The 24,246-nt window shown below is 54.4% G+C and overlaps 1 protein-coding gene across 2 annotated transcripts in view; it reads left to right on the forward strand.

Annotated features, from left to right (window-relative positions):
- Positions 1 to 24,246, forward strand: part of NECTIN1 (nectin cell adhesion molecule 1) — a 153,856-nt gene that overhangs the window by 112,133 nt on the left and 17,477 nt on the right. Inside the window, exons 6-9 of one of the 2 annotated variants that reach the window (XM_084612078.1) lie at positions 9,169 to 9,316; positions 14,206 to 14,293; positions 14,818 to 14,928; positions 23,028 to 23,211. In XM_084612078.1, coding sequence (XP_084468204.1) covers positions 9,169 to 9,316; positions 14,206 to 14,293; positions 14,818 to 14,928; positions 23,028 to 23,168 — 488 coding nt within the window. In that variant the 3' untranslated portion in view covers positions 23,169 to 23,211. The remainder of the gene's footprint in view (positions 1 to 9,168; positions 9,317 to 14,205; positions 14,294 to 14,817; positions 14,929 to 23,027; positions 23,212 to 24,246) is intronic. The other variant, XM_084612076.1, reaches the window with a different exon arrangement.

Here is a 24,246-nt window from a genome sequence, read left to right on the forward strand (position 1 = left end):
TCCCGGCTCTCCACTGCCCTCTTGAGTTGTTTTCACAGTGCTGGTTAGGGCTAGTGAACACAGAGCGAGGCAAACAGGTTTGGGAGGGCATGCGGCCGCGGAAGGGAAATGCAATCAGTACCCTGTGGGCTGGGTGCCAGGACATGCTTTCCTCTGGGACTTGATCAGCCCCCGGGTGCTGGCTGGTAGGGGATTGCTCTGATTCAGTGACCAAATTGCACCAAATGAGGCCAGGCTGGGGCTCATGCTGGGGCAGTGACCACAGCAAACCCTGGAAAATAGCTCCCTGTACCTGTCCGTTGTGAACCTGAGCAGTGTGGTCCCAGTACTTCAAGCGTGCTCACGGGGCTGGATGTAGGGGGGGTGTCCATGCGTCTCTGTTGCACAGAGTGGTTGGGCTCAGGGTGAGATGAGGATTTCTGCTGAATGCCTCGGGTGGGGCGTAGCGCGGCAGACCAACAACACAGGCCGAGCTGGGAGCAGCCTCCTGCACAGTGGTGGCCGTACCCGCTCCGCAAGGCTGGCAGCTGTGGAAGTGACTGTTACATAAACAAGCAGCCTCATCGAGTAGCCTGGGCTTGCTTTTAAATTTCCTCCTTATTTATATAGTTCCTCCGAGCCCGTTGCAGGAATAACAGCTCTGCCTCGTCTCTGTTCTGGCTGTATCCCCAGCCCTGCAGGTTATTAACCCTTTCGCTCTCTTCCCCCTCTTCATTTGAGGAAATATAGGGCCTGCTTGTCCCCATACCCTGCACCCAGCGGAGTCATTTATACCTGGGTCGAAGGGGTATCAACGGATATGGGATCAGGAATCGCTGCTCATTCCCGTGGCTAGAGCATTTCACCCCACCCACCACCACCACCTTTGCACACAAGATGACCTGAGCTGCAAGGCCCCAGAGAATCGGGTCCAGAGACTTCTCTGGCTCAGAAAGACCCGCAGCGCCCCGTCAGCCATCTCCTGCATTCAGAGATTTCTCACAGCTGCCCCTCGCTCCATGGTTCCGGCCCCCCGCTGTTTGCACAAGCGTCAGAGCTGGGCGGCCCTGTAGGGTTCTGAACACGTGCTGGGCACTGTGGGGTTAACTCTGTGCGGCAGGCTCGGGACTGGGCCTGGAGCATTGATTTGTGGCAGCCTGGTGGCTGATTCTCTGCGCTGTGAAATGCCTTCGCACGCATTCTCGCCTGCAGCCCTGAGCTCTGGTTGGGAGCGAAGCAAGACAGGGCTCGGTCAGCCCGTTAAGGAGAGGCTCTCTGGGTCTCGTTTGCCATTGCCCTGCGCTGTGCGCTGTCGTTTACACCAGTGCAAAGGGCGGGAGAGCACTGTGGCTCACGCTGACCGTGCAAGGCAGGGGAGGTCAGACCCACAGGCTGCAGGCTGCATTGGTTGTTCAGGCTGCATTGGTTGTTCAGCAGCTGGCACCCTGGCTTGACTCGGCCCTGAACCACTGACCCAGCAAGGTGCCAGTGGGGAAATCAGTGGAGCTAGGCTAGCTAGGATTTGTGCCAGCTGAGCATCTGGCCCACTGCCCGTCTTGCAGATGCAGCGTAGAACCTCAGCTCTTGCTGGCTTGTGTACAGTGCAGATGGACGGTGCTTGTCCCTTCCTGATGCCCTGCTCACTGGCGAGTTCTCTCACCTCCCTGCTGGTTAACTTGGGCAGGGCGGTAAGGAGGGTCCATCATTCTAGCACTCTCCATCCTTCCTCTTCTCCCATGGGTGCTCTGGATCCCTGTAAAGCCTCGGATTCATTTTCACAACCCAGCCTTTGCCCCAGCCTTGGCCCTGCCTGCTTAGCCAAACTCCCCGTCTCCATCGCCTCTCCTTAGGCATAGCCTTCTGTTAACCCTTTGCGAACAAGAGCTAGACCCTGCCATGCTCTGGACTGGTGCTGTGCTTCTGGGCTATGGAGGTAAGAGCCCCAAATTAGCCAGTCCCACCACATGAGTTTAAAAGCAAGCTCAAGACCTATTTTTACCTGGACTTGCCAGTTCCTTAGCTGTGCCGCCTTTGAATCTTCACTCACACCTTCCTCTCCTCTAGTGGTGAGTTAATGCAGCCCCCTTCCCGACCGCCTCCCCGTGTCTCAGCCCTCCAGAGCCCAGCACCCGCAGAACTCCACAGCAAGCCAGCACTGCCCTCCTAATGCCACCGCTGGCTCCCGGTCAATTCAAGTCCCATTCGAAATGGCTCCACTTGGAGCAAATCCCCCACCCCCCGGCTTACGCCGCTGCAAATCTGAAACAATCCTGCTGAGACCAACAGAGATCTACCTCGCTGCCATAGCGCAGAATGTCACCCCCGGCTCCTCAAACCAGTGCTCCGATGGCTAAGATCAGGGCTTATCCCCAGCTTAGACTTGCTCCAGCCAACTTCATAAATCTTGTCCCTTTCTTCTCCCTCCCTCCCTCTGCCCATTTAGTACCAGCCTTCTGCAATCCCCTGACTGTAGGTGGGAGAGCCTTCTCCTCTACAGCTTCTGAGCTCTGGAACACGCGCCTGTGTGTCCAGAGGTGGATTAAGGTTTCCTGGGTCCTTGGACCAGAGCAAGTGGGGGGGGTCCTCTCCCCATCCCCTCCGCCGGCATTCCTGCCCCTGTTCTGCTCCTTCCTCCTGCAACCCTGCTACACCCACTGCTACACCCCCTACAATTTTGCACCTTCCCCCTGCGGCCCCGCCCCTGGTCCATCCACAGTTCTGCCCCATTCCACCACCACCCCACTGCGGCCTGCAACCCGTTTGCTCCTTTCTCTCCCCCACATTGCAGCCCCAAGATCAGAGAAGCTCTGTCCCCTGTCCACGGCCTAGGGGCTGCAGCAGGGAGTGAGAGCTCCTCCAGCCCTGAGACCTAGAGCTCCTCCAGTCCTGGAGTCGCAGCAGGGGCCTGGGCGCTGGGGCTTTCCCCCTCCCCGGTGTTTCTGCCACGGAGCAGGGTCAGGGCGTAGGGGTGCCCATTTTTCCAGGGCCCCCCAGTTGGCTGGGACCCCTGGGCACGGGCCCGTTGACCCATTGGCTAATCCGCCACTGTCTGAGTCTCTACAGCTTCTCACCTCTTTCCAAATCACACCTGGGAACCTCTCTGTCCACCCTCCAAAGCCCTCACTCTCCCTCTGCTAATATTTACTATTTACGTCTCACTTGCATTATTTAACCCAGGGGGCACGATACGTGGGGGTGGCTTGCTCAGTTTGAGCTTGTGGTTGGAAATGATACTAGGGCTGCTCACACAGACAGGGCCATAAATCTGAGCCAGGCCTCTGTCGCTGTAAATGGAGACATTGGCCCTGGCCCTGTGGTTTTTTTGTACTTGGGTGTGTTTCGTGGCTGGCGGGGGCTGTGCTGAGGACAGGAGCCCTCACATGACATCCCCTTCAATTTGTCCATCGAAAGGGGATTCTCTCTGTCCACTGGAGATTGTGCGCATTCTTAGTGAACAGTCGACTGAGTAAGATTGGCGGACATGAGCTAATTGAGCATCATGACTGGTTAATTACAGAAGGTCTTGATCGCATTAAGTGTTTTGGTTTGCTTTGGTGCCGTATCGTCATCTCACTCACAGCTCCGATTGGCTCCATACAGAGTCATGACCGCATTCAGGGTTATGATTGGTTCGTTAGGAGTCCTGCTCTCACCAAGGATTCTGATTCGTTAACTAGAGTCTTGATCTCATGTAGTTTTTGGTTTGTTTCTCTAGAGTTCCCCATCTCACCAAGTTCTGTGATTGGTTCATTCCAGATTCCTGATCCGCCTTGGGGTTCTGATTGGACTGTTAGGGTTCCTAATTTCACAGTGTGTTTTGTTTGGTTCATTAGGATCCTGACGCCAGAGTGAACTGACTGGGAACCAATGGTCTCCAACCTTTCAGTCCTTTATCTCTTTCCTTTTTCATTCGTGGAATCACGACCTACAGCTGAAGGCCTCATGGTCCACAGCTCCAAAGAGCCACATGGGAGCCAGAACTCCCGGGTTCTATTCCTGGATCTGCCAGCGAGTGGAAAGTTGCATCTTTTAGTGTGTTGCTTTCTCCATCTGCGAAATGGGGATAATAATACTTACCTGCATTGGGGAAGAGCTTTAAGAACCCCAGACATACACAACAGTGCGAGTGCAATGGATTCATTATTAATACATAGCTATTTTAATCCACTTGCAAGGAGGGCCGGGGGTTAGGTGGCTCCTCACCATGTTCCCAGCTCCAGGAGGGAGCAGGGCGCTGGGGAAGAATGGAATACAAGAACAAACTAAAGGAGGCAAATGGCACCAAAAACTTTTTTTTTCTTTTCCTTTCATCCTTAATTCTAATTGTTCACATTAATTCAGTCTCCAGCAGGAATGAAGAGCTCCCAGCAGCCTTTAGCCTCTCAGATAAGGCTGAGCTGTTTGTTTAGCCCCATCGGGCTTCCCATTACTTGCCTCGCTGCCAAATGCTTCATGCAAACTTTGGGGGGAGTTTTAAGCAATTCTAGCGTGACACGGAGCAAGGGGTTTTGCATTCTTAATTTTCAAAAGTTCTTCTCGGTCCAAGGCTGATTTCCACCCCCACTCAGCTGCCCATGCACTGCAACCCTGACCAGCCCTGGACCCCCACAGCTTTCCCAGTGAACCCCAATATTAACCCACGGCCTCTGCAAGTCCACTCCTGGGCCCTCCATACCATGCTGTGCTACTGAGCCCTAACCCACAGTACTCCAGTTCTACAAGGCAGAGGAGGAGCTTGGGCTGCCGTTGAGATCCCTTCCTCACTCAGCCCAGCTAATGCAGTTAGACAGACAGTCCGGCAGGCAGATGGACTACAACACTCAGCGGGTTCATTAAGATGCCCCCAAGTGAGCAGCTTCTTCAAAGTGAGATTGATAAGGGCAGGGACCAGACACGGGAAGGGCCACCTTGTGCTAAGCCACGGCCGCTCAGAGGCAGAGAAGGGGAGAGCAGGAAAGTGAAAGGCTGAAGATGTGGAGAGAGAGAAGCCGATGAAAGAGAAAACAGGGAAGGGGGAAATAGGAGACAGCCTCCCTCTCTTTATCCCTCTTTTTCCTGTCCTTTCCCCTCTTGGCCTGTCTAGCCAAGCCTGCATCTCCCACTCACCTACTCCCTTCATTCTTTCCTTCTTGGTCTAGTCTGTGCTGGTTCTGATCCGGCCCCCATCAAATCCAATCCCCTCCCAGCCATGCATTCAGCGACACGACTGACGTCTGTCACGTGCAGCATGTTCTTGGCCATCCGCCCCTCTGCGTGTGCGGTGGACTGGTGTGTTTTGGTAGGGTTGCTGCTGAGATTTGTAAATGCCCACGCAGTTCTGTGCTTTTGTCAGAAGAGGTGGGTGGGAGCAGTGCACCTGGCACTGGGTGTGAAGGAGGAGGGGTGAGGTCTGATGATCCTGGGGGAGTTCATTCTGCTGTCTGGAACCTGCTCCCAAGGCAGCTCTGTCTCCTGCCCAGACGAGGTTCACCCTTGTGGGAGAAAGGGCCTGAGGGGTGGAGCTATTCATTACCATCACCCTCATTCTGGAGCTCCTGCATTTCCCTCATCCCACTGTCATTCCCTGTCCTCTTCCTCTGGCTTTCTTTTCTCATTGTCCTCTCTCTCTCTCCCCTGCAAATTTGAGGGCTGCATCGCCCCCTCCGTTGTCATGAACTCCTGTGCTGGCTCCAGGACATCCACTTGGCTCTATTTATTTATTTATTCCCCACCCCCACAAGCCCTTTCCATACAAAGAGCCTGATTTACAGCTGTAGCAGGAAGCTGATGTTCCCCACTCGCTACCTGACATCAAGAGAGCCATTTGGGGCCAATTCATCATGGGTATGCCCCAGCCGAAGTGACTGGAAGATTCTTTACAATCGTTGTCCCTGCCACAATCTCTAATGCAGTCCTGGAGATCATATCCCATTGCATCAGCTGTCTGTTTGAGCATGGCAGTAAGTGAGCTGTCTCAAGGCAGAAATGTTATTTATGAGGTAAGGTGGTGTATGGAGAGGGAAAGCGGGGGAGGGAGAGGAGCTGAAGTGACACCGCTCAGGAGGATGAGAGCCGGGCCTTTGCCTTGTGATGACTGCAGTATCCTGCGGCCTGGCTCAGAGTTTTTAAAGAGGGGCCTGCGGAGGCCAGGCGAGATACCAGCTGATGGAGATGCGGGGGTGCCTTGCCAGGTAGAATAAAGGCCCAGGTTAGCATCAAAGCATGTAAAGGGATGGAAGAACAGCGGGGAAATTGAGGGTGGGGTAGCATGTTGGCTCGCTGAGCCTTTTCCGTGCTTGCTGTGATGTCTAGTGCTGACATTCAGAACCCTTTGCACTGATGTGATAAGTGTGTTTGTTCTTTGCCGTGTGCCACAGGGACTGATCGCTGGCAATAACTGGGGAGAGGGGACATCTCTGTGAATCCCATGCAGACCCCATTTGCTCCTTAGTGCAGCAGTCTGGGAGTGGGATTCACACAGATGTGTTGCTTTCAGAGATCTGTCAGAGTTGGCTTTGCGCTAGCAATGGGATGGGTCTTCGGGCATGGGATGGCAGGGTGTCAACCTCACAGCTAAGCAACTGGCAGAGTACCCAGAGCATGGGGGTGACTAATCAATGGGGGAGGCTTTTCCATCCGAGTCAGCACTGAACCCCAGTGCTCCACGTAGGGAGTGTGCTGGATAGATTTTCTTGTGGAGGGGATATGAATCCAGGGTGCTGACTACACGTGACCATTGAAGAGCCCCTGGAATGGATGTGTTTAGGTGTGGCAGAATTTGACAGATAACAGCAATGTCTATTTATAAGCATTTTTTTTCTTTAGTTTTATCCACTTAAATTTTCACAGTTGGACTAAATTATGGGCAGGGGTCAGAAAGCAGCGAAGGTCAGTAGATGCTGATTTCAACAAGTTAAAACTTTATAACTACTAAAACACAAATTGTTAACATCACTTGCCAAACTAAGCAAAGTAAATAGCCTCAAATCAAACTCTAACAAGTTCCTCAAGCAGCATTTTCCTTACTTTGCCTATCTGTCAATTTCAAATGTTATTGATGGAAATATTTTTTGTCAGTTTGTGTATATGCAGTGAAATCGACGTTTGCCACAAAAATCAAACCCATCCAAGTCTAAGTATGTTAATTCCAGTGATACAGATACCGTCCAATGTGAGAAGTTACATTCTCCCTGCAATTTCAACAGGGCACAACATTCTGCTTCACTTCCTGTCCTAAGCTGCATTGTTCCTGGGGGCTGTTAAGTAGCTGGTTTCTTCCACCGCAGAGGTAGCTGCTTTTCATCAGTGGAGGGCAGAGGTGAAAGTAAGCCGGTCTGGTATGGCATACCGGCAAGAGCCAGTACGCCATGCCGGACCTGACTGGCTTCCCCAGGCTGGCGCTTTAAAGAGCCCCGGGCTCCCTGTTGCTGGAGCCCCTGGAGCCCACAGCATATACAATATACCATTATTATTCCATCTGCCCTACAGGGGGAATTCCACTGACTAGCACAGAGCGTCTTCCCTTATGTGAGATGGGCAGAATCTGAATGCTCTCAAGCTGTGAGTAAGCCACAAGTGCTTTGGGGCTGGAAGGCTCTGCAGAGCTGATAGTGTTAACATCCCAGCTAGCGGAAGGTTGTCCTTGGGGTTAGGCCAGTCATTTAGGATTTGGAAAATCCGGGTTCAGTTCTCTGTTCTGCCACAAACTTTCTGTGTGTCCTTGGGGTGATTGCCCTGGGTCCCACCCCATAGACAGGGCTGGCATTATTGGCCCATGTCTCATGCATGTGACAGGCTCAGGTGCTGAGGATATAAATCAGATCACACTTTGCACCTCTGCAGGGAGGAGATAACTACATGGTGCATCCACCAGGGCCACTGCCCCTTGTAATGAGACGCACACACCACTGGGCAGGTCTCCACCCCATTTCCAAGGAAGGCATATGCTCTGCTGTGAGCTGCATCCCTTCCCCAGGGGACCAGGCTCCAGCAGGCCCCTTTTTCCCCCTCCCCTGGATTTTTTCCTTCCTCCATTCCAATTATCTTCCACTTTCATCACTGCTGGAGCTGTAAGTACAAAGTACCAATTAGCTAGTTTTCAAGTTTAATTAGGTTGGAAGGTAGAGCAAATTAAATCCTTTTATCGTACATTTCAAAGCTCTTTCCCATCAAGCCCACGGGATTGGTTTCCTTTGAATGAGGTCCATGTTAGTTGCATTGAGGCCGACTCCAAGTCATGGAGCTCTTCAGCTCCAGGGCCAATGGGAGCCAGGGCAGGGGGTATATGCCCTATCCGACAGCCAGGATATCTGTGCCCCATGGATGCAGGACCCTGACACACACACACACCCTGCTCTGCCCCCAGTCAGTCACTGCTTCCCTGGGATTAACCTCTGATACTAAACTTGTCCTCCTGTGAGTCCAGCCAACTGGCAAAGTACCTGCAGCTGAAGGGTTAACCCTCAGGACCGTAGCCAATACCCTGGTGGACTGCGAGGAGTTTTTGGTGGGCGCCTGGGGGACCTGTGCTTGGGGGATCTCTAGCCACTAGGAGCGGGGAATGCTGGGGTTTGGCACTGCTGCTCAGCATTGTAGTATCTGAGCACTGGGACTCTGGGAGGACAAGGCCCCCACCCCCAGTGCCCCATAGGTTTCCCCCTGCTGTCGGTTCTGGCTGCAATCCTTAGGACAGACCTGGTTATGGGGAGGCGGGTCCCAGTGGGGGGTCCAGGCCATGGGTAGGGGAGACCTGGGAGAGTGAGGTCAGCAATGCTAAGAGCAGGGAGGCCCTCGGTGGGGAGGATCACGGTACTCGGCAAGGGGGCTGATGAGTGGCGAGGAACCTTGTTCAATCCACGGGAGGCCAGCGAAGGAGGCGTCTGGTGCTTCTCGAGGCAAGGCCCTATGATCGTGGAATCTATGGACCAAATGGTCAGAAGGGGCCAAGATGGAGCAGTGTCAGTCAATAGAAAACCAGGTCTCTGGAGACCTGGAAGAGACAAGGTCCATCGTGGGGCAGAAGGGTATGCCTTGCAGGGGGAGGGATGGGACAGGGAGATCAAGCAGTGTGTGCAGTGTGGGGGCTGATCTCTCTCCGGGAGCCACAGGATCTGCAGTACATTGGGCCTCTGCTCTGCTGAGTGCTACGCCTGGCACCATTGCTCCCCAGGCTTCAGATGCTAATGCGTTACGTCTCTGTGTTTGTTCCAGATAAGCCGCTGCCGCAGGGACCCCCAGGGGGCATTATCGGGATCCTGGGGGGCGTAATTGCTGCAGCTCTCATCATCGGCGTGGCCGTCACTGTGTTCATCATCTACAGGCGACAGCAGAAGAGCCGCACAGAGACCGACAATGACCTGTGAGTAGCCTCTGCATTCCCTCCCGGCTGCACCTCAACCCTGGGCTCCAGCATTCCAGTCCTGGACTGGCCCCACCCCACCTCCTTCCCCTGCAGCTCCATTCCTGCTCCCCCAGCCTGAGCTGTGGCTCTCCCTGCTAGATCCCTCCCCTGAGAGCTCTTCTGATACCCCTCAAGCCTAAACAGCAACGTCCTCTCGGATTCCCGGCCAGAGCCCTCCCGCGGGTCACTTGGCCAATGCCCCGGTATCCGAACCTGCAACAGCCACAACAATTCCACTCCTCAGCAGAGAGTGCCAGCCATGATGCCTTTGTCCGAGGTTCGGTGACACGGGATGGCACGCACTAGGGAGAGCAGGGTATGAACCCGTGTGCGGGATCCCGGTCTCCAAAGAGCAAAAGGTGAGGGCTGCTCCTGACTGGCACAAACATACGCACCGACACCAGGCACATGGAGGGGTGGGACACCCGCATCGGGGGTTGGACAAAACTGGGCCTCTTTTTAGCTTTGCCAAAGCAAATTGGCCCATTTGAGATTTTTCCAAAATCACAAGCAAAGGGTGGGGGGTTGCAGTAAGTGCTGCCTGAACCCCACAGAGAATGAGGTAAATAAATCTTTGGTGATGGGGGTGGGCAGGTTGGATCAGTGGCCCATTGGCTACTGAGCAGGGGTGCCTGCTGGTGGAGAGACAGCCAGGGCTTGCACACTAGAGATTGAACCAGGATTCCCAAGTGCTGCCTAGGGCCCTATTCCCTGGAGACTGAGCTCAGAGTCCCACATTGCTTCCCCTGGCTTCTCTACCACCTTGTCACCCCAGCTGTGTGTATTTGGGGGCAGATGTTTAAAGAGGAGGCACGACAGGGGAACCTGCACAAACTGCACAGCGGCCCATTGCGTGACAGGGAGGCCTGCTTGGAAGGCACAAATGCCAGTTCGCTTGTGCCAGCCTGGGTGCAGGGGGCATTGTCTTGCCTGCTTCTCAGTGGAGCAGCCCCTTTCGCCTCTACCTGCTGATGGAGCAGGAGCTCAGAGATCCACCACCCGGCCCCACCCTTGGGTTTGGAGACGCTTGGCCCCTCTCCTCTGCCACAGCCCTTGGGAACTGATGGCGTGCCTGCTGTCCAGGGTGCTGAACTATCCCAAAAACAGGGCGGGAGCAATGTTCCCTCTAATTTTCTTCCGTGCAAATTTTTGACAGGCCATGTGTGCAAAAAATGTCTTGTGTGCAAATGTCTGTGGGCGCGGTGTTTCGCCGTGTGCGCAGGGTTTCGGGTCTGTGTGCACGCGCACTTATGCACACAGCTTAGAGGGAACAGTGGGCGGGAGGCAGGGGACATGCCGAGAGGATCCTGCTCCCCAGCCCTGTGGTGGCTGGCCTGGTTGGAGGGAGTGCCCCAAGCTGAGTGTACCCTGGGCAGCCCCTGGGCATGGTCCAGGGCTCCTGGGCAGAGGAGTGAATTATTCTCTTTCATTGTGTGTGTTTCTCTCCCTTCTTCCTACCGGCTGGTTCTCCCTGAATGATAAATCATCTTTGCTCCTCTCTGCCTTATCACTCAGGGCTGTATCTCCCCCTCCTAACAGGGCCAAGCCATTACCAGCCCCAAGCATGGTCCTTTCCCAGAGTGGATCCTAGCAAGCGTCTCTCCCCTGCATCTCATACGTGGGAGCTTTCAGGCCCATTTATAAAAATACCTGACTCCCCTCCCCACCTCCAATGCTCTGGCAACATGCAGGGACAGCTCCTGGTTCCCAGCTTCTGGCTCCCACTCACAGCAGAGTTTGTTGTGGATCCTTTTTCAGTTGTTAGAAAGTTTGGAGGAGGGAAAGTTTCTCCTTTGATTGTGTCACTGAGAGATTCTGGGGTAGAAAAGCAGACAAGCCAACCTGCTTTCTCTGCCTCTTCACTCCCCACTTCTCTGGACACCCCACATGTGGTCTTCCTGCAGCTTCCCAGCCTGGCCCCCTCCCATTTCTACTCCTGCCCTCTCTTACTCCCTGATCCCCCTCCCCAGGACTCAGATTAGGGTAAGACACTGAGACAGTGGTATTCCCCCAAGATCCAGTGAACAAGGCACCAGAACAAGAGGTGACTCACAATAGAGTGTGCACGGGTTTGAAGTTTGATCCTGATGCACAGCTGGGCTCCTCCAGCGTGGATCCCCTTTCAGCCTCCTCAGTACAGGCTCCCCCTGTTCACCCCCACCCCAGGCTCTTCTCCTGTGGCAGCTCTCTCTGGCTCCCTGACTATTGGAATGGTTCAAGTCACATTGCTGGGACCTCAACCTGCAATTCAGCCCTGGCCCCATCCTCCCCTAGGTGCTCAGGTTGTTGGCAAGAATCGGGTCTGAGTCCAGACTCAGGTCCCACTAACTACTTTCAAAATCTGGGGGGGCAGGGGCGTGTCTGGGTTTGGGCTCATCTTTGCTTTCAAACACCATTTTGTTCCCCATTCTACTCTCCCTGTGCCCCTTCTTAGCACACTCTGATCACAAGAAGTCTGTAGCCACCTAGGAATTGGTGGTTGCCCCTAAACTACATGGCCAGTCAGACTCCCAACACAGCATCTCATCTCCCCCTGCACCAGAGATGTGACCCCAGCTCCTTGAGCTAAATGTGACTCTCCATTAGCTACCAGCAGTATGGGGTCTATGACACACAGGCAGGCTGCTCTGATTTTGAAGAGGGCAGTGGTCATACATTCATACCAGGCAGTTCATTACAGTCTGGGTATTACCACAATGTGCTAGCCTGGTATCCCGCATCCCTCTGATGCTGGAGAAGGGAACAACTCACTGGATCCCACCGGCTGCTGCTCACTGAGGGTCCATTGCCCAGCTATGTCCCCTGAGGCTCAGAGCAGAGGTCTTGGAGCAGAGTGGTTGCTCCAGTGTGTGCCGCACAAACAATTCCACCCCCACCCCCTTTGGAGAAGTTCTTCTCATGAATCCTCTCAGGGAACAGCATCCTCCTTGCTGCTGTATCCTTTCAGAGAGCAAATGCCCCGCCTATCACCCTCAAATCACCCCCTTCCCATTTGCAAAGGGAAAGCACCAAAGAGCTGAAGGGTAAATGGATCTCCCCACTGCCCCCACCACATGGTTGTTACATCCCAGAAAAAATGTTTTGCTCCATTTAATTCTGTTTGAGAGAAGGCACTGGAGGATGACGGGAGTGTGCAGAGAGAGACAGCGGAGTGAAAAGCAGGAGTTGAGACAATAATAACCATGTGGGGTGCAATTGCATGGACAGCATCAGGCCTGCAAAAGAGCCATTTTCAGACCGTTGGTTTCCCACAATGGCCCTCCACAAAGGCAGAAGAAGAGCTACTTTAGCTGAGAAGAGTCATACAATGGAGCAGGCTGAATGCCCTGACCCTGGGGTCAGGCCTTCTCCTGGAGCCCGAGATAACAGAGACATCTCTTCCCCCACTCTTCATGCCATCCATCATTGTGTGGTGCCCCACTTTGCATAGAACCATCTAGGAGCTTGATCCAAAGCCCACTGAAGTCACTGGGCATCCTTGCCGCAGTCCGCAACCCCCATTTTCCACCCTGCATCCCCGTCCCGAGCCCTGCTCTGGGCTTGGAATCCACTGGAGTTTGCAGAAAACTACCCCCTGCATCTACTGAAGTTCACAAGGAGAACGAACACGTATGGAGAGAAAAGGGAGGGGGCAGCCCACTAATTAGAGTGGCAGAATTTAATAAGATTTGTAAAAGGATTAGACACGTGTATGCATATGAGCAGAAACTGGAGAGACAGTCCCTAGGATGGAGATTACAAAGGCTGTCAATCCTCATGCTCCAGGGCAAAAGCTGATCCCCCCATTTGGGATCAGGAATAAATTGCACAGTGTGTGCAATATGAAGATTTTTTGCCAAAGCCTGACGTATCCAACAGTGGCCACTCAGAGACCAGCTACCAGACCAGACAGACCATTGGCTTCCTCTTGATTGGCAGTGCTCACCACAAGCTGCTTCCTGGAATCCAAAGCAACAACTCAAATAGTCCCTGTTGGGATGATTTGGTGCCAGCTCTGAAGTGGGTTTACCCCCACCAGCCTGGGGGCCACAATCTGAGGCAGAGATTGAGCTGGGATTAGAAATGTAGTGTGGACAAAAGAATCCAAGGAGGGTAGGTGAAATATTAGAAGCAGCCCATTTAATTATGTTGACAGTTCAGTGGAAAGCTGACTCGCTGGATCTAGCCATCTCACAGTAGTGCCTAGATGCCCCAGTCAGGATCGAGGCCCTCGTGTTCTAGGTGCTGTACGGACACATGGTCTGTCCCTCCCTGCAAAGCTCACGAGCTAACTTCAGAGAAGACTCAGCTGTGGGTCCAGTGACCAAGAGGGAAGAAGTTGGGGGGGGGGGTAAGGGCAAAGGGAATGTGTGGAGTCATTGGGGTTACTCCAGATTTACACAGGCAGAAAAGAGAGTGGAATCTGTCCTAGGGTTCCTGCCCCAAGGGATTTAAGGTCTGGGCCAGAACTGTAGTGAAAAGGCAACAGGCATGGGGGGAGAAGGGGGATGCAGTTCTCTGAGAGAGGAGGGAGAGGTGAGTGCTCCTTGCACCTGGGAGCTCTGACTGATCCCTTATTCTGGGACTATGAACATTTCTATGGCTAAATTGCAGAGTGGGTGAAGCAACCTCCAGGGGCTGGTCAGCCCTGACACATGTCATCCCCTGGGGAAGTGAGCTTCATGGAGATGAAAGCCAGGAACCCAGAAGGAAAGCCCTCCCCGCCCCCCCAATAATGCCCAAGCTACTTGATCCGCATCTGCACCCACTGAAGCCAAAGGGAGTTTTGCCATTGAGAGTGGTGCATGTGGGATCGAGCAGATTCCCTGACCCCACAGTCGAACCAACGGCTGCTTTTCTCCCTGCAGAATTGATCTGCCTCCGTCCCACAAACCTGTCCCGCCACCAAAGAGGAAACAGGAGATGAAAAGCCACCTGACGGCAGAAGACATCCAGGTACCTACCCCCAACCTAGCACACCCACTTTCTTTGCCAGCATGGGAGACAGGCCTTCAGCCAGAATTGAGGGTGCCAGGCCTCTGGAGGCACAAAGTGCAGGCTCCAGCCAGCCTTTCAGAATGCCCCATGAAGCAGGTTTGGTGGGAGGAGGGCAGTGGTTTGGGATTATCCTCTCTGTCCAGGATCTCGGCAGCCTTGGAGACTGCAGATTGGACCCAACCTGCACCCTTCTGGGCACAGACAGGTTCTAGGTTGGGCATGGACAGGTTCTAGGTCAGGCAGGGTTCTTCTCGGAAGGATCAGTGCCTTGGTGAACTCCCAGCCTTTGAAGTGTAATGCCTAACCATGGTGAGACAAGGAATGGGGCAGAGAGAGAGCTGGAGAGAGGGACCCTGCAGGGGAGGTCTCATGGTGACTCTGTTCACCTTGCCCGATCCCCTGGGACAGGTGCTGCTCCCCAGATGGGTGGCAGGAAGGGTGAGAATGGTGCTTGCCCTCTTGACCTGTCTTCCCAATTCCAGGTCGTCCACCTAGACAACATGAAGCAGGAGGAAGAGATCCAGAAGCTCCCTCTGCAGACGCCGTACTACGACATGGCAGCCAGCGAGCCCTCTCCGTACTCTGACAAGCTGGTAAGGAGGGCATGGTGCCGGCACTGCCAGGGACCTGACCTGGCCCTTGCCCCCCGTTTTCTGCACAGGAACTCCCAATAAGGGATTAGGTCACTCCTCCGTCTGCTGGGGTGGGCGAGGCAGCCTGCTCTCTCGAGCTGTTGGAGGAAAGGAGAGCCCTCTCCTAGACTGAGATGCGAGACCACAGTCTCCATGTTCATCCAGTTCTAGGCCTCCTCGCCCCACAACCGCTGACCCTAGCCTGGCAGGACTCTGCCCTTTCCTCTTCCACTGTGTAACCCCCCTGGCTTTCCATAACTGTGGGTGCATGGGATGTCCCATGGGCTCCTCTCCAAGACACAACCAGCAGCATATGCGGTGGGAATTAGGACTGAAATGGGCGTGGCTGAGTCAAACACCCCCACTCCCTGACCCATCAGTCCCAAGACAGCTTCACCCTGGCCAAATCAGAGTCACAGGGTCCCCTACCCATAAACCCTTCCTTGAGATCATACCATCGTGTGGCTGGAAGGAGTGAGGATCTGCTTGTGGATCCTGGTCCATCCTCTCCTGACTGGGCCTGCCCTGTGCTGCGTGCCTCTTGGGATCCTCATCTCCCCAGGGGGGCTTGGGGCCTGAGGTCCTTAACAGCCTACTAGCAGTGCGTGGGAGAGAATGCAGCTGCAGGCCTACATTTCTTTTTTGAGGCACATTTATTCTGGGGCTCAGGGGCCAACTGGCTCGGGGTACTGTGTGCAACCTGACTGCTAATTGACCTCTGCATTGTTCCCAGCAAAGATTCAGGCCTTTTTGCAGAAGGTGGAAGAGGCAAGTTGCGAATCTGCATTGGAAAGGGAGGTGGACGGAGGCAGGAGGTGCTGGGATCTATTCTAGAGTAGGGTTTTCAGCAAGTCATCGGGGCCTGTGACCCAGCCGGTGCTCCCTGCTGGGTCCTCACCTTCTGCAGCCAGTCCCATAAGAGACTGTTAAGCTGGAGGGGAGGCTGCTGTGAAGTGACCCAGAGAGAGCAGAATGTATGCAGAGGAGGAGACTGGGAAATCAATTATCTGCAGGGCAGAGCTTGCTGGAGTTTGACTTTAAATTGAGGACACTTCTTTAAAACCCTGTGTTTTGTGTGGATTTGTTCAGCTTGAAACAGGGAGCTGCTAATGCAAGGCAGCAGCAGCAGGGGGACTAGGGGTCAAGGAGACAGGGAGGGAATGTAGCAGGAGTGTAGGGAAGGCTGATGCAGATCTAGAATAGGTTAGATAGTGATGCATGATAGCTGTCTGCCTTCCTGCAAGCAGGTGACTCATGGGCTATGCATCAGCCTTGGTACAGCTAGACTCCCTGGAACTGCAGGTTTAGATCCCTGCAGTGTTGACTGACCTTTGCTCCTCCGAGGGTGATAAATTAGTTACCATGCATAGGGGAATCTCTTCAGTGAGACTTTAAGTCAAGGGCCTGACTGCTCAGAATGGGTACAAGATCAACAGAGGGTTTTGCCCTGGCATCCTTGGCCAAAATTTCTTCTTGAGCAATGTATTGTGCTCTGCTTGCTGCTGTCCACCCCAGAGGTGGCTGCATTTCACCAGTGCTCGCTCTATATGAAGTGCTTTGGGATGAAAAGTGCAGAGTAAAGGACCTATAATAATTAGCATGGATGTAGGGAGCAGGATTTCTCCCTCATGTTGCTTTTATACCAGTGTGTCTCCAGTGAGAATCTCCAGAATAAGGGCGAGGACAATCAGACCAAAGCACCTTCATCCGGAGAAATGTCAACCAGCGAGACAGTAAGAACAGCTGTGATGCAAAAGCTAACCCTAAAGACCAAACTCTGCTCTTGGTTCCACTGGTGAGATCCCGGGGACTTCACTGCAGCTGCAGGGGGCATATAGCCCTAAGGGAAAAATTCTCTGCTGAGACCTGCCGGCGGGGGGGAGATGGGAGGGGAGGGGGATGACCAATTTCCTGGTCTCCCCAATTGGTTGCCAATTTCCAGGTGTGTTTTGTGGGGAGAGCAGGATCCCGGAGCTAGGCTGTGCTCTGAGGATGGGATCTGAGAGCAGAATCTCCCCCATAATTATGGGGAAGGAGTTAGCTCGCTTTGGTAAATAACAAGAGGTTGGTTAATTAAAGAAAGCCATCAGTGGCCGGGCTAGTGATGGGAAGATGGGCCCAGCTGGTGGCCATGTAGTAACCATGGGAACCTGGTTTGGTAATCTCAGTCCAGCTTGGAGCAGACACATGTCCCAAAAACCCACCACCGTTTGGAGCACTGAGGCTGCGACAGGTCATGAAAACCAAACTTCCCTTTTCCCCCAGAGGGGGTCCCTCCAGGGCAGGACGGAGGCCTGTAGGGGGCAGTGTGTGGGGAGCATCCCCCGACCCTGCTGGACTGTCCTTGCAGAAATCAGAGGGCTCTGGTCGGTGGGGTTCCAGTCCTGCCCCTTTCAGTCCTGAATCCGGTTCTGTTCAGGTACCTCCGCCCCCCCGTCCGTTCCCAGGCACACAGGACCCCTCCCCTGCCATATGCCGACTCACCCGCAGGCTGCACTATCAATAGGTAATGCTGGATGGAATAATTTTGGAGGAAAATCTCTGCTTGGAATCAAACAGAGCAGGGACTGGGTCTCTCACTGCCTGGCCCAGGGCCCTGACCCCCCTCTCTGCCCCCCAAACACACAGAGAAAATGTTCACAAGGTTTTGGTTTTGTTCCTGCCTCCCCCACGCCCTAGAGATCATCCCCGCCTCCGGTGCCCCCAACTGCCCGTTTTCCAGCTGTTGGTAACACCCCTTTGGCTGGCTGCCTAGGGGTGGGCAGGGGTGCTGCTCCCAGTCGGCTCCATCCCTGCCAATCTCCAGGCCCTTTGAGCAGGCGGGGGGGCTATGGAGGCTGCTGAAAGTCAGCAGGAGGAGAGTACACGTTTCCTGCCAGGCCTGCTGGGATCCGCCAAGGGCTCTGGGGTGCACAGATAGCGCACGCTGGCTGTGGGGCAGCGACGGGGACAGGGGTGTATCGCGCTGCACGTCCGGGCCCAGCTCTTCCCCCTGCTCCTTCCCATGGGCCCTGCTGGGGGAATCGTTGTGGGCTCCATAAACCCACAGAGACGGCCTTCTGCCCATGCTTACAGCACCCAGCCTATTGCAAGCTCTGCCGGCCTTTGCAAACCCTTTCCAGACCCGGGGTCCAGTCTGTGGCCTGGTCACCACTAGCTCCCACAGCCACCCCGCTGGTGGGAGCAGCTCACTGGGCGGCCAGAGGCGTGTGGCTGAGAGTTTGGCTACAGGGAAGCATCCGCCTCAGATTGTTCAGGGTCAGCTGGGCACAGTGTGATCTCATCAGCTGGGGGGCCGGAGGCAGGGGCCTGGACCTGAGATTTAATGCTGGCAAAGAGATCCGAAGAGGAGGGGTGCTGCAGGAGAGCAGCCCTCATGACAATGGGGGCCTCGGAGCAGGGGGAGGTTGCAAACAGGTGTTAGCAATCCCTCTGCCCCTCCCATACTGCTAAATGGGAGGAGGAGCCGGAGTTCATCCTGGCTAGATGGGAGGAGGGTGGCAGGCTAGGGGGAGGCCTTGGCATGGAAAAGGCTGCGGAGTGCTGCATTAGAACTAGATAAGGGTGAGAGGCAGCTGGTAAGAAAGGTCAGATTAAGCCAGGACTGGGATGGGAGATCTCTAAGGAGCAGCTGTGGCGATTGCAGAAGATTGTGTTGGCACCAAGGCTCTGGCATGCTGCTTTGGGGAGCCGTGCTGCTGGAGGTGAGGGGGGAAGCTATGGTAGGTCCCTTTTCACATCAAGAGTGGTCGGGTCAGTGCCCCGGCCAGTTCCAGAGTGGCGAATTACAGCTGCCCCCTAAATTCCCTTGTTGGTTTCACTTTGTCTCTTCCTGCCTTACTCTGATATGCAGGGTGTTCTACCCCAGAAGCAGCTGCATGCTGAAGCATTTCCTGCATATAGATAGTTTGTCACTGGCTTTGGGACCCCTCGGAGGGGAAGGTGCTGGAGAAATACAGGATGTTCCTATTCTGCTGGCGCTTTGTCTGCTTAGAGACGGATGGGGGAAGGGATTAGAGAGCCAGGCACGCTGCGTTTCGCTGGGGCGGGCTCTTCATACATTCAGTGAATTGTGTGATGGCTTGTAATTTGGGATAAAGTAGATTCATCACAGGGATGCATGAAAACTTCTGCCTCAGGGTGATGATTTCGCACAGTTGGAGAGAAAGAGAGTCGGATAGGGATTAGAGAGACTGGGAGGGCTGGGGGAAGAGAGGGCTGCCAGAGAAGGGTGGCAGATGAGAGAGAATGGGTGAAAAAAGGAAAAGACTAGAGAGAAGGGGAAAGAGAGTAGGATGGAGGGAGGGGAAGAGAACAAGAGCAGCCCTGGGAACTGAGCCCAGCACGGTGGCGAACAACAGCTACAGACACCCCTAAATTCCCATGATCATTTCTCGCAGCTCACCCTAGCCCCCTCCTCCTCCTCCTCGACTCCAGCAAGAGGAGCAGTCCCGTCCTCGCAGATGCCCCAGGCCACACAGACACCTCCACCTTCACATACCCGCCAGGTGTGCAGAGGGACAGGCAGGTTTGGCTGCTCCTTGATGAGCTGGGTGTTTCCCTGGGGGGTGTCTGTGCTTCCTGCACCCCAAGAGGAGGACATTTTAGCTTCTGCCACACTGTCTCCTCCTTGTCCCACCTGCCCCACAAATCTGCAGTGCCCCAGGCCCCCCCAGCCGCATGGGTGAAATGTCCCTCCCCTCTGCCCCGCTTTTCCTTCAGGGGAGGTTATTTGTGGTGTTCACAGCAGTGAGAGGATGGTGTCTCTAGGGCTTGGCCAAGTCTATGAGCCCCCAACAAACACAGCACCTTGTGCAGGCAGGCAGGTACCAAATGACCCAGCTCCCCTTGCCCCTCCCAGTGGAGATGAGGGCTCAGAAGTTGGGGGTATGCACGTCTGATAAGCGTTCCCCCTCTGAGCTTTGCACTAGGCCAGTACCCATGGGCTCAGCTGTTTTCTCTTCCAGGGATCTCAGGCCAGAGAAAGGTGCGGTGTCTGGAAGACCTGCCAGGCTTGTGCTGTGTCTGGTTTTCACTGTATCATCGTGCGTGTTGTCTGTGCATGTGTGGAGAAGGGAGCATGTTTGTGCGCATAACTGTGAGGAGCCAGCACCAAATCCCTGGATCTAAATACACCCCCCACTCTGCAGATTTCAATATCCAGATCTGTCTCCAAAGCTTAGCACTGGCCCCTCTCTAATGTGTGCATGAGTGTGACTGGCTCTGCCAGTGTGTGTGTGTGGCCTTGCCAGAGAGCCTATGCATGCACAAGGATGTGTGTGTAAACGTCGGTGTGTGTGTGCGTGTGTGAGTGTAGGTGCTGTGTGTGTCTGTGTTGCATGGGGCTGTGTAGTGAGCTAATGGCACAGTGGGTGTGAGTGTGCGTGTGTGGAAGCTCAGGCGTGAGGCATGTGTGCGGGGAGTGGTTACATGTTTGCAGGTGTAGAGGGAAAGGGTTCATTAGTCCAGGCAGCTGTGTCATTCGTTTGGCTGACCGGGAATTACCAGGGTGTCGGCATTAGAGCTTGTGTAAAAGTCACATTATTGATATTAGAATACATTTTTGTTCTAAACAAGCAGCAGGCAGCAGGCATGAACCAGTGAGTGGCAGAGACTCACGAGACTCTGCAAAGACACAGACCCCATCCCCAGAGTGCGGGGTTGTGCTGGCTATGGGGCAGCAATGTGGACAATGGAAGGATGGGGCACTCAGGCCTTGGGTCACCCCTCTCCAGGACTAGAGAAAGGGTCCAAGATGCAAAGGCTGGAACCAGATCATGGTCCTTCGGGTCTGGGTTTTGGATTGGGACCAGCATTATCCAGAATTGAACTGAAGAAGTTCAGTAAACTCTTCTATTCCAGCCCCCTGGCCCCTACACACTCTCTCCACATGCCCTCTCGGTCCCGGTCAGTGAGATTTCATTGGCCCTACAAGTTACACACTTGTCTGCAGCAGGTAATGAAGACGCAGACCACTCAGGTCTCTGTCAGACGGAGGGGCTTGATTCCACCATTGCCACATACACCAACCTCTGATGTCACGTACATACATTCACAAGCCCTCACATACACCACTACGCAAGCCCTGCACTTCCATATGCTGTGCATGTGTTTATACACAACCCCCCCCCAGCACCCAACATTTGTGAACTCCTGGCTGTACACTGGGTTTTCTGATGCTAGCCCGTCCGCTCTCCCTTTCCCGCCGTGCAGCACAGAATGCACCTTGAAGTCTGTTGGTTCCCCTCACAAGACCAGCCTATCTGGGCACCCATGGGGAATATGATACCGGAAGAACCACCGATGTTTGCTTTTCATTTCCCACCACCCTGTTGGGTGGAGGGGTTCTGCCCCCCAGAGTTACAGCAAGGTAGATGGTGCAGCAAGACAGTCAAGAGATGACTCAACCAATCACCCTGTGCAGCAACAGGTGCTTAAAACAGCTCATCACAGAGCCATAAACCTCCGGAAATGGCCCTGCCACAGCTGGTAAATGGCTGAAAACCGTTCAGAAGCAAAGCGGGGAACGTTCTCAAATTAAACACCTTTTACCTAATTTGCACGGGATGCAGTAGCTCAGGGAGGGGAAGCGAGAAGAGGCTCCCGTGTCTGGAAGCATCCCACCTGCCCTCCGGTGAGCCGTAGCAAACACGCTTCTTGTTTGGTCAACACAGGCACCTTGTGTGGGTGGGACCAGAGGCTGCCCCTGAAATGCTGTCTATAGAGGATGTTTGTGGTGCTCCTTAGAGCTGGGAGTCAGGAGAGCTGCATTCTATTCCCAGTCTGGCATTGATTCTGTGTGTGAACTTGGGCAAGTCACTGCCCGGCTCTGTGCCTCAGTTTCCCCACTCTAAAACAAACCTCCCAGGAGGTTCACTCGTGACTGTTTGTAGAGGCGCTTGGAGGTCCCCAGAGGGAAGCCTGCAGAGGAGGCCAGGTATGTATCATGCTGTCCATGCACGATTCCTTATTGCTGAGCACCTACAGATGGGATGGGTGCTTGGCAGACACATCACAGAGGTGTTCCCTGCCCCAAGAACTAGCAACCTAGCTAGTGCTCTAGCAAGAGAGAGCAACACACAAGGAGGAGGAATAGGATCACGGACGGACCTGCACCCAACCCCAGTGTCCTCCATATGGGAAGGGTGTTTTCTTGCCCTTTGGACACCAAGCTGTGACCTTGAGAGCTCCATGTGCAATATTTTACTGGTGACGGGTAACTCAACCAGAGGGTCTCAGAAGTGCTCAGGGGACCTCCTGCCAATGTCCTGCGGATATCACAAGGGATCTGACCACCATTCCCACCCATCCACACCTGCGTCTGTTCTCCTGGGGCCAAAAATACAAGCATTATCCCTGATTCTGGGTTATGTTCCCCCCTCACCCTGTGCAGGCCCTCTGCAGTGAGATTGCTGGCTCCTGGAGGGAGCATGGAACTGGACAGCACTGCCATTATATGGGGTTAAATCCAGTTCACCCTCCCAGGGGGAGAAAGTCTGGCCCCATTGAAGTCAAGGGGAGCTTTCCCATTGACTTTAGTAGGGCCAGGATGTCCGCCCCAATTTCCCAAAGATGGAGCTGTCCATAGGGGGGAGTAGCTGCTGGAAGTGGGAAAGCAGCCCCTGTTCAGCCAGGTTGGAGAAGACACATGGCGGGGGGGGCGTGTCCGCTCAGACAGGCTAATTGCCCAGCTCGGCTAATGAATGGGGAGAAATGCCATTCGGATCCTGGCTCTGATGGGGGATTTTAGTTGTAATGATTGTTCATTTTTCCCCTTTCTTATCTTTTCTCCCCCTTTCACTGTTCTTGTCTTTCTTCTCTTCCCTCTCGCACTTTCCTTCTCTCCCCCTTTCTTTTAACACCCCTGTCTCTTTTGCCCTTTCTCATCCCTCTTGGCATGAACCCCCCACCCCTTTCCCATGAAACCCCCACCCCCTCTTTCCACACTCACACTCTCTCTCTCTCTCTCTCTCCCCTTCCTCGTGTTTTTCACTCCTCCCCATCACTGCACTCTGCTGTCCCCTCTGTGTTTTCACACCTCACTGCTCTCTCATCTCCAGAATTCGGGCACCAAGGACTGTGATGTCCACTATGCAGAGCTGGACACATCCGCTCTGGCCTCGTCGCCCAGCCCCCGGAGCTCCATCCAAGCTGGCGGAGACCTAGTCGAGTATGCAACCATCCAGCCTAACTTACGCTAACGCATGCCACTCTAGGCCTTTCCCCTAAGATTCTGGCCTCAAGGTACACAAACGCACTCTCCTTTCTGTGCTCCTGGTGAAATCTGTGCTCCCCCCACCTCCTGTCACTTCCCTCCCTCGTGGAATGGTTCCCGTTGCATACTAACCTCCCGCCCCCACCCGTGTCTCCATGGTGCTGCATGCTCCCTCCAGTCCCCACGGGGCCCGGCCAGAGAGACCTGAAAGCCAGAACGCTGTAGCCTCGCCTCTCCTGCATGCGGCCTGCAGTGGCATGACGCGCCCGTCCTTTTGCTTCGTGCTGTGTGGAGAGGTTGGGGGCAGGGCGGGTTGGATAATGTTTGTTTCTGGTTGGTTTTCCCCTGTCAAGGTGGCATATGTGAAGTGAGTGGTGCAGATGGGAGTGGGGTGGGTCTTGGTTTGGATTTCGGTTGGAATTGCCTGGGTAGCCAGAAGTGAAGCGGCCATGGGGAGATGTGCCGAAGAGGAGGCCAAATGCCCCGGGACCTGTTGAGAGAAGTTTGTCAAGAGCTTCCCTCATGCTTGTGGGCAGCTACTCGGGTCTGTGTAGAGGAACGTGCAATACAAGGCAAGGTGGGTGAGAGGAACTCTAGTTACACCGTGCAGAGGGAGGGGGGAAGGAACCAGCAAGCGTGAATGAGAAAGGACTGGAGAAAACAAGAGAAGTGAGAAGCAGGGTGGGGGAAGAGGCTTGGGGACAGGAAGGATTAGTGCCCTAGAAATGGTGGGCTAGAAAGCTAGATGAAAGAGAGAGTGGGTGGGTCAGGGCAGGTAGTTTGGCTGAGAGAGGGAAGTCCTCTTGCCAAGGGGCACCCATCTGAGAAGACAGAACACCAGAGGCAGCTGGGTCACGCAGATGATGGCCACCTGCTCCGCGTGGCTGGGAAGCCAGCCCCGCTCTGCAGCAATGCTCAGCTCTGCGGAGCATGGGAGATGAGAGGGAACATGTCCTGCCAGTAGGATGCTCCTGCTGACACTCAGCCAGGACATTTGCCAAGTGGAAATGTCCCCAGGCAGGGGATTGGAAGAGCAAGAGTGGTGTTCTTGTTTAATGGTGTGC

Source organism: Lepidochelys olivacea (genome assembly GCF_965140295.1).
Source record: "Lepidochelys olivacea isolate rLepOli2 genome assembly, chromosome: 22".
Lineage (NCBI taxonomy): Eukaryota > Metazoa > Chordata > Testudines > Cheloniidae > Lepidochelys > Lepidochelys olivacea.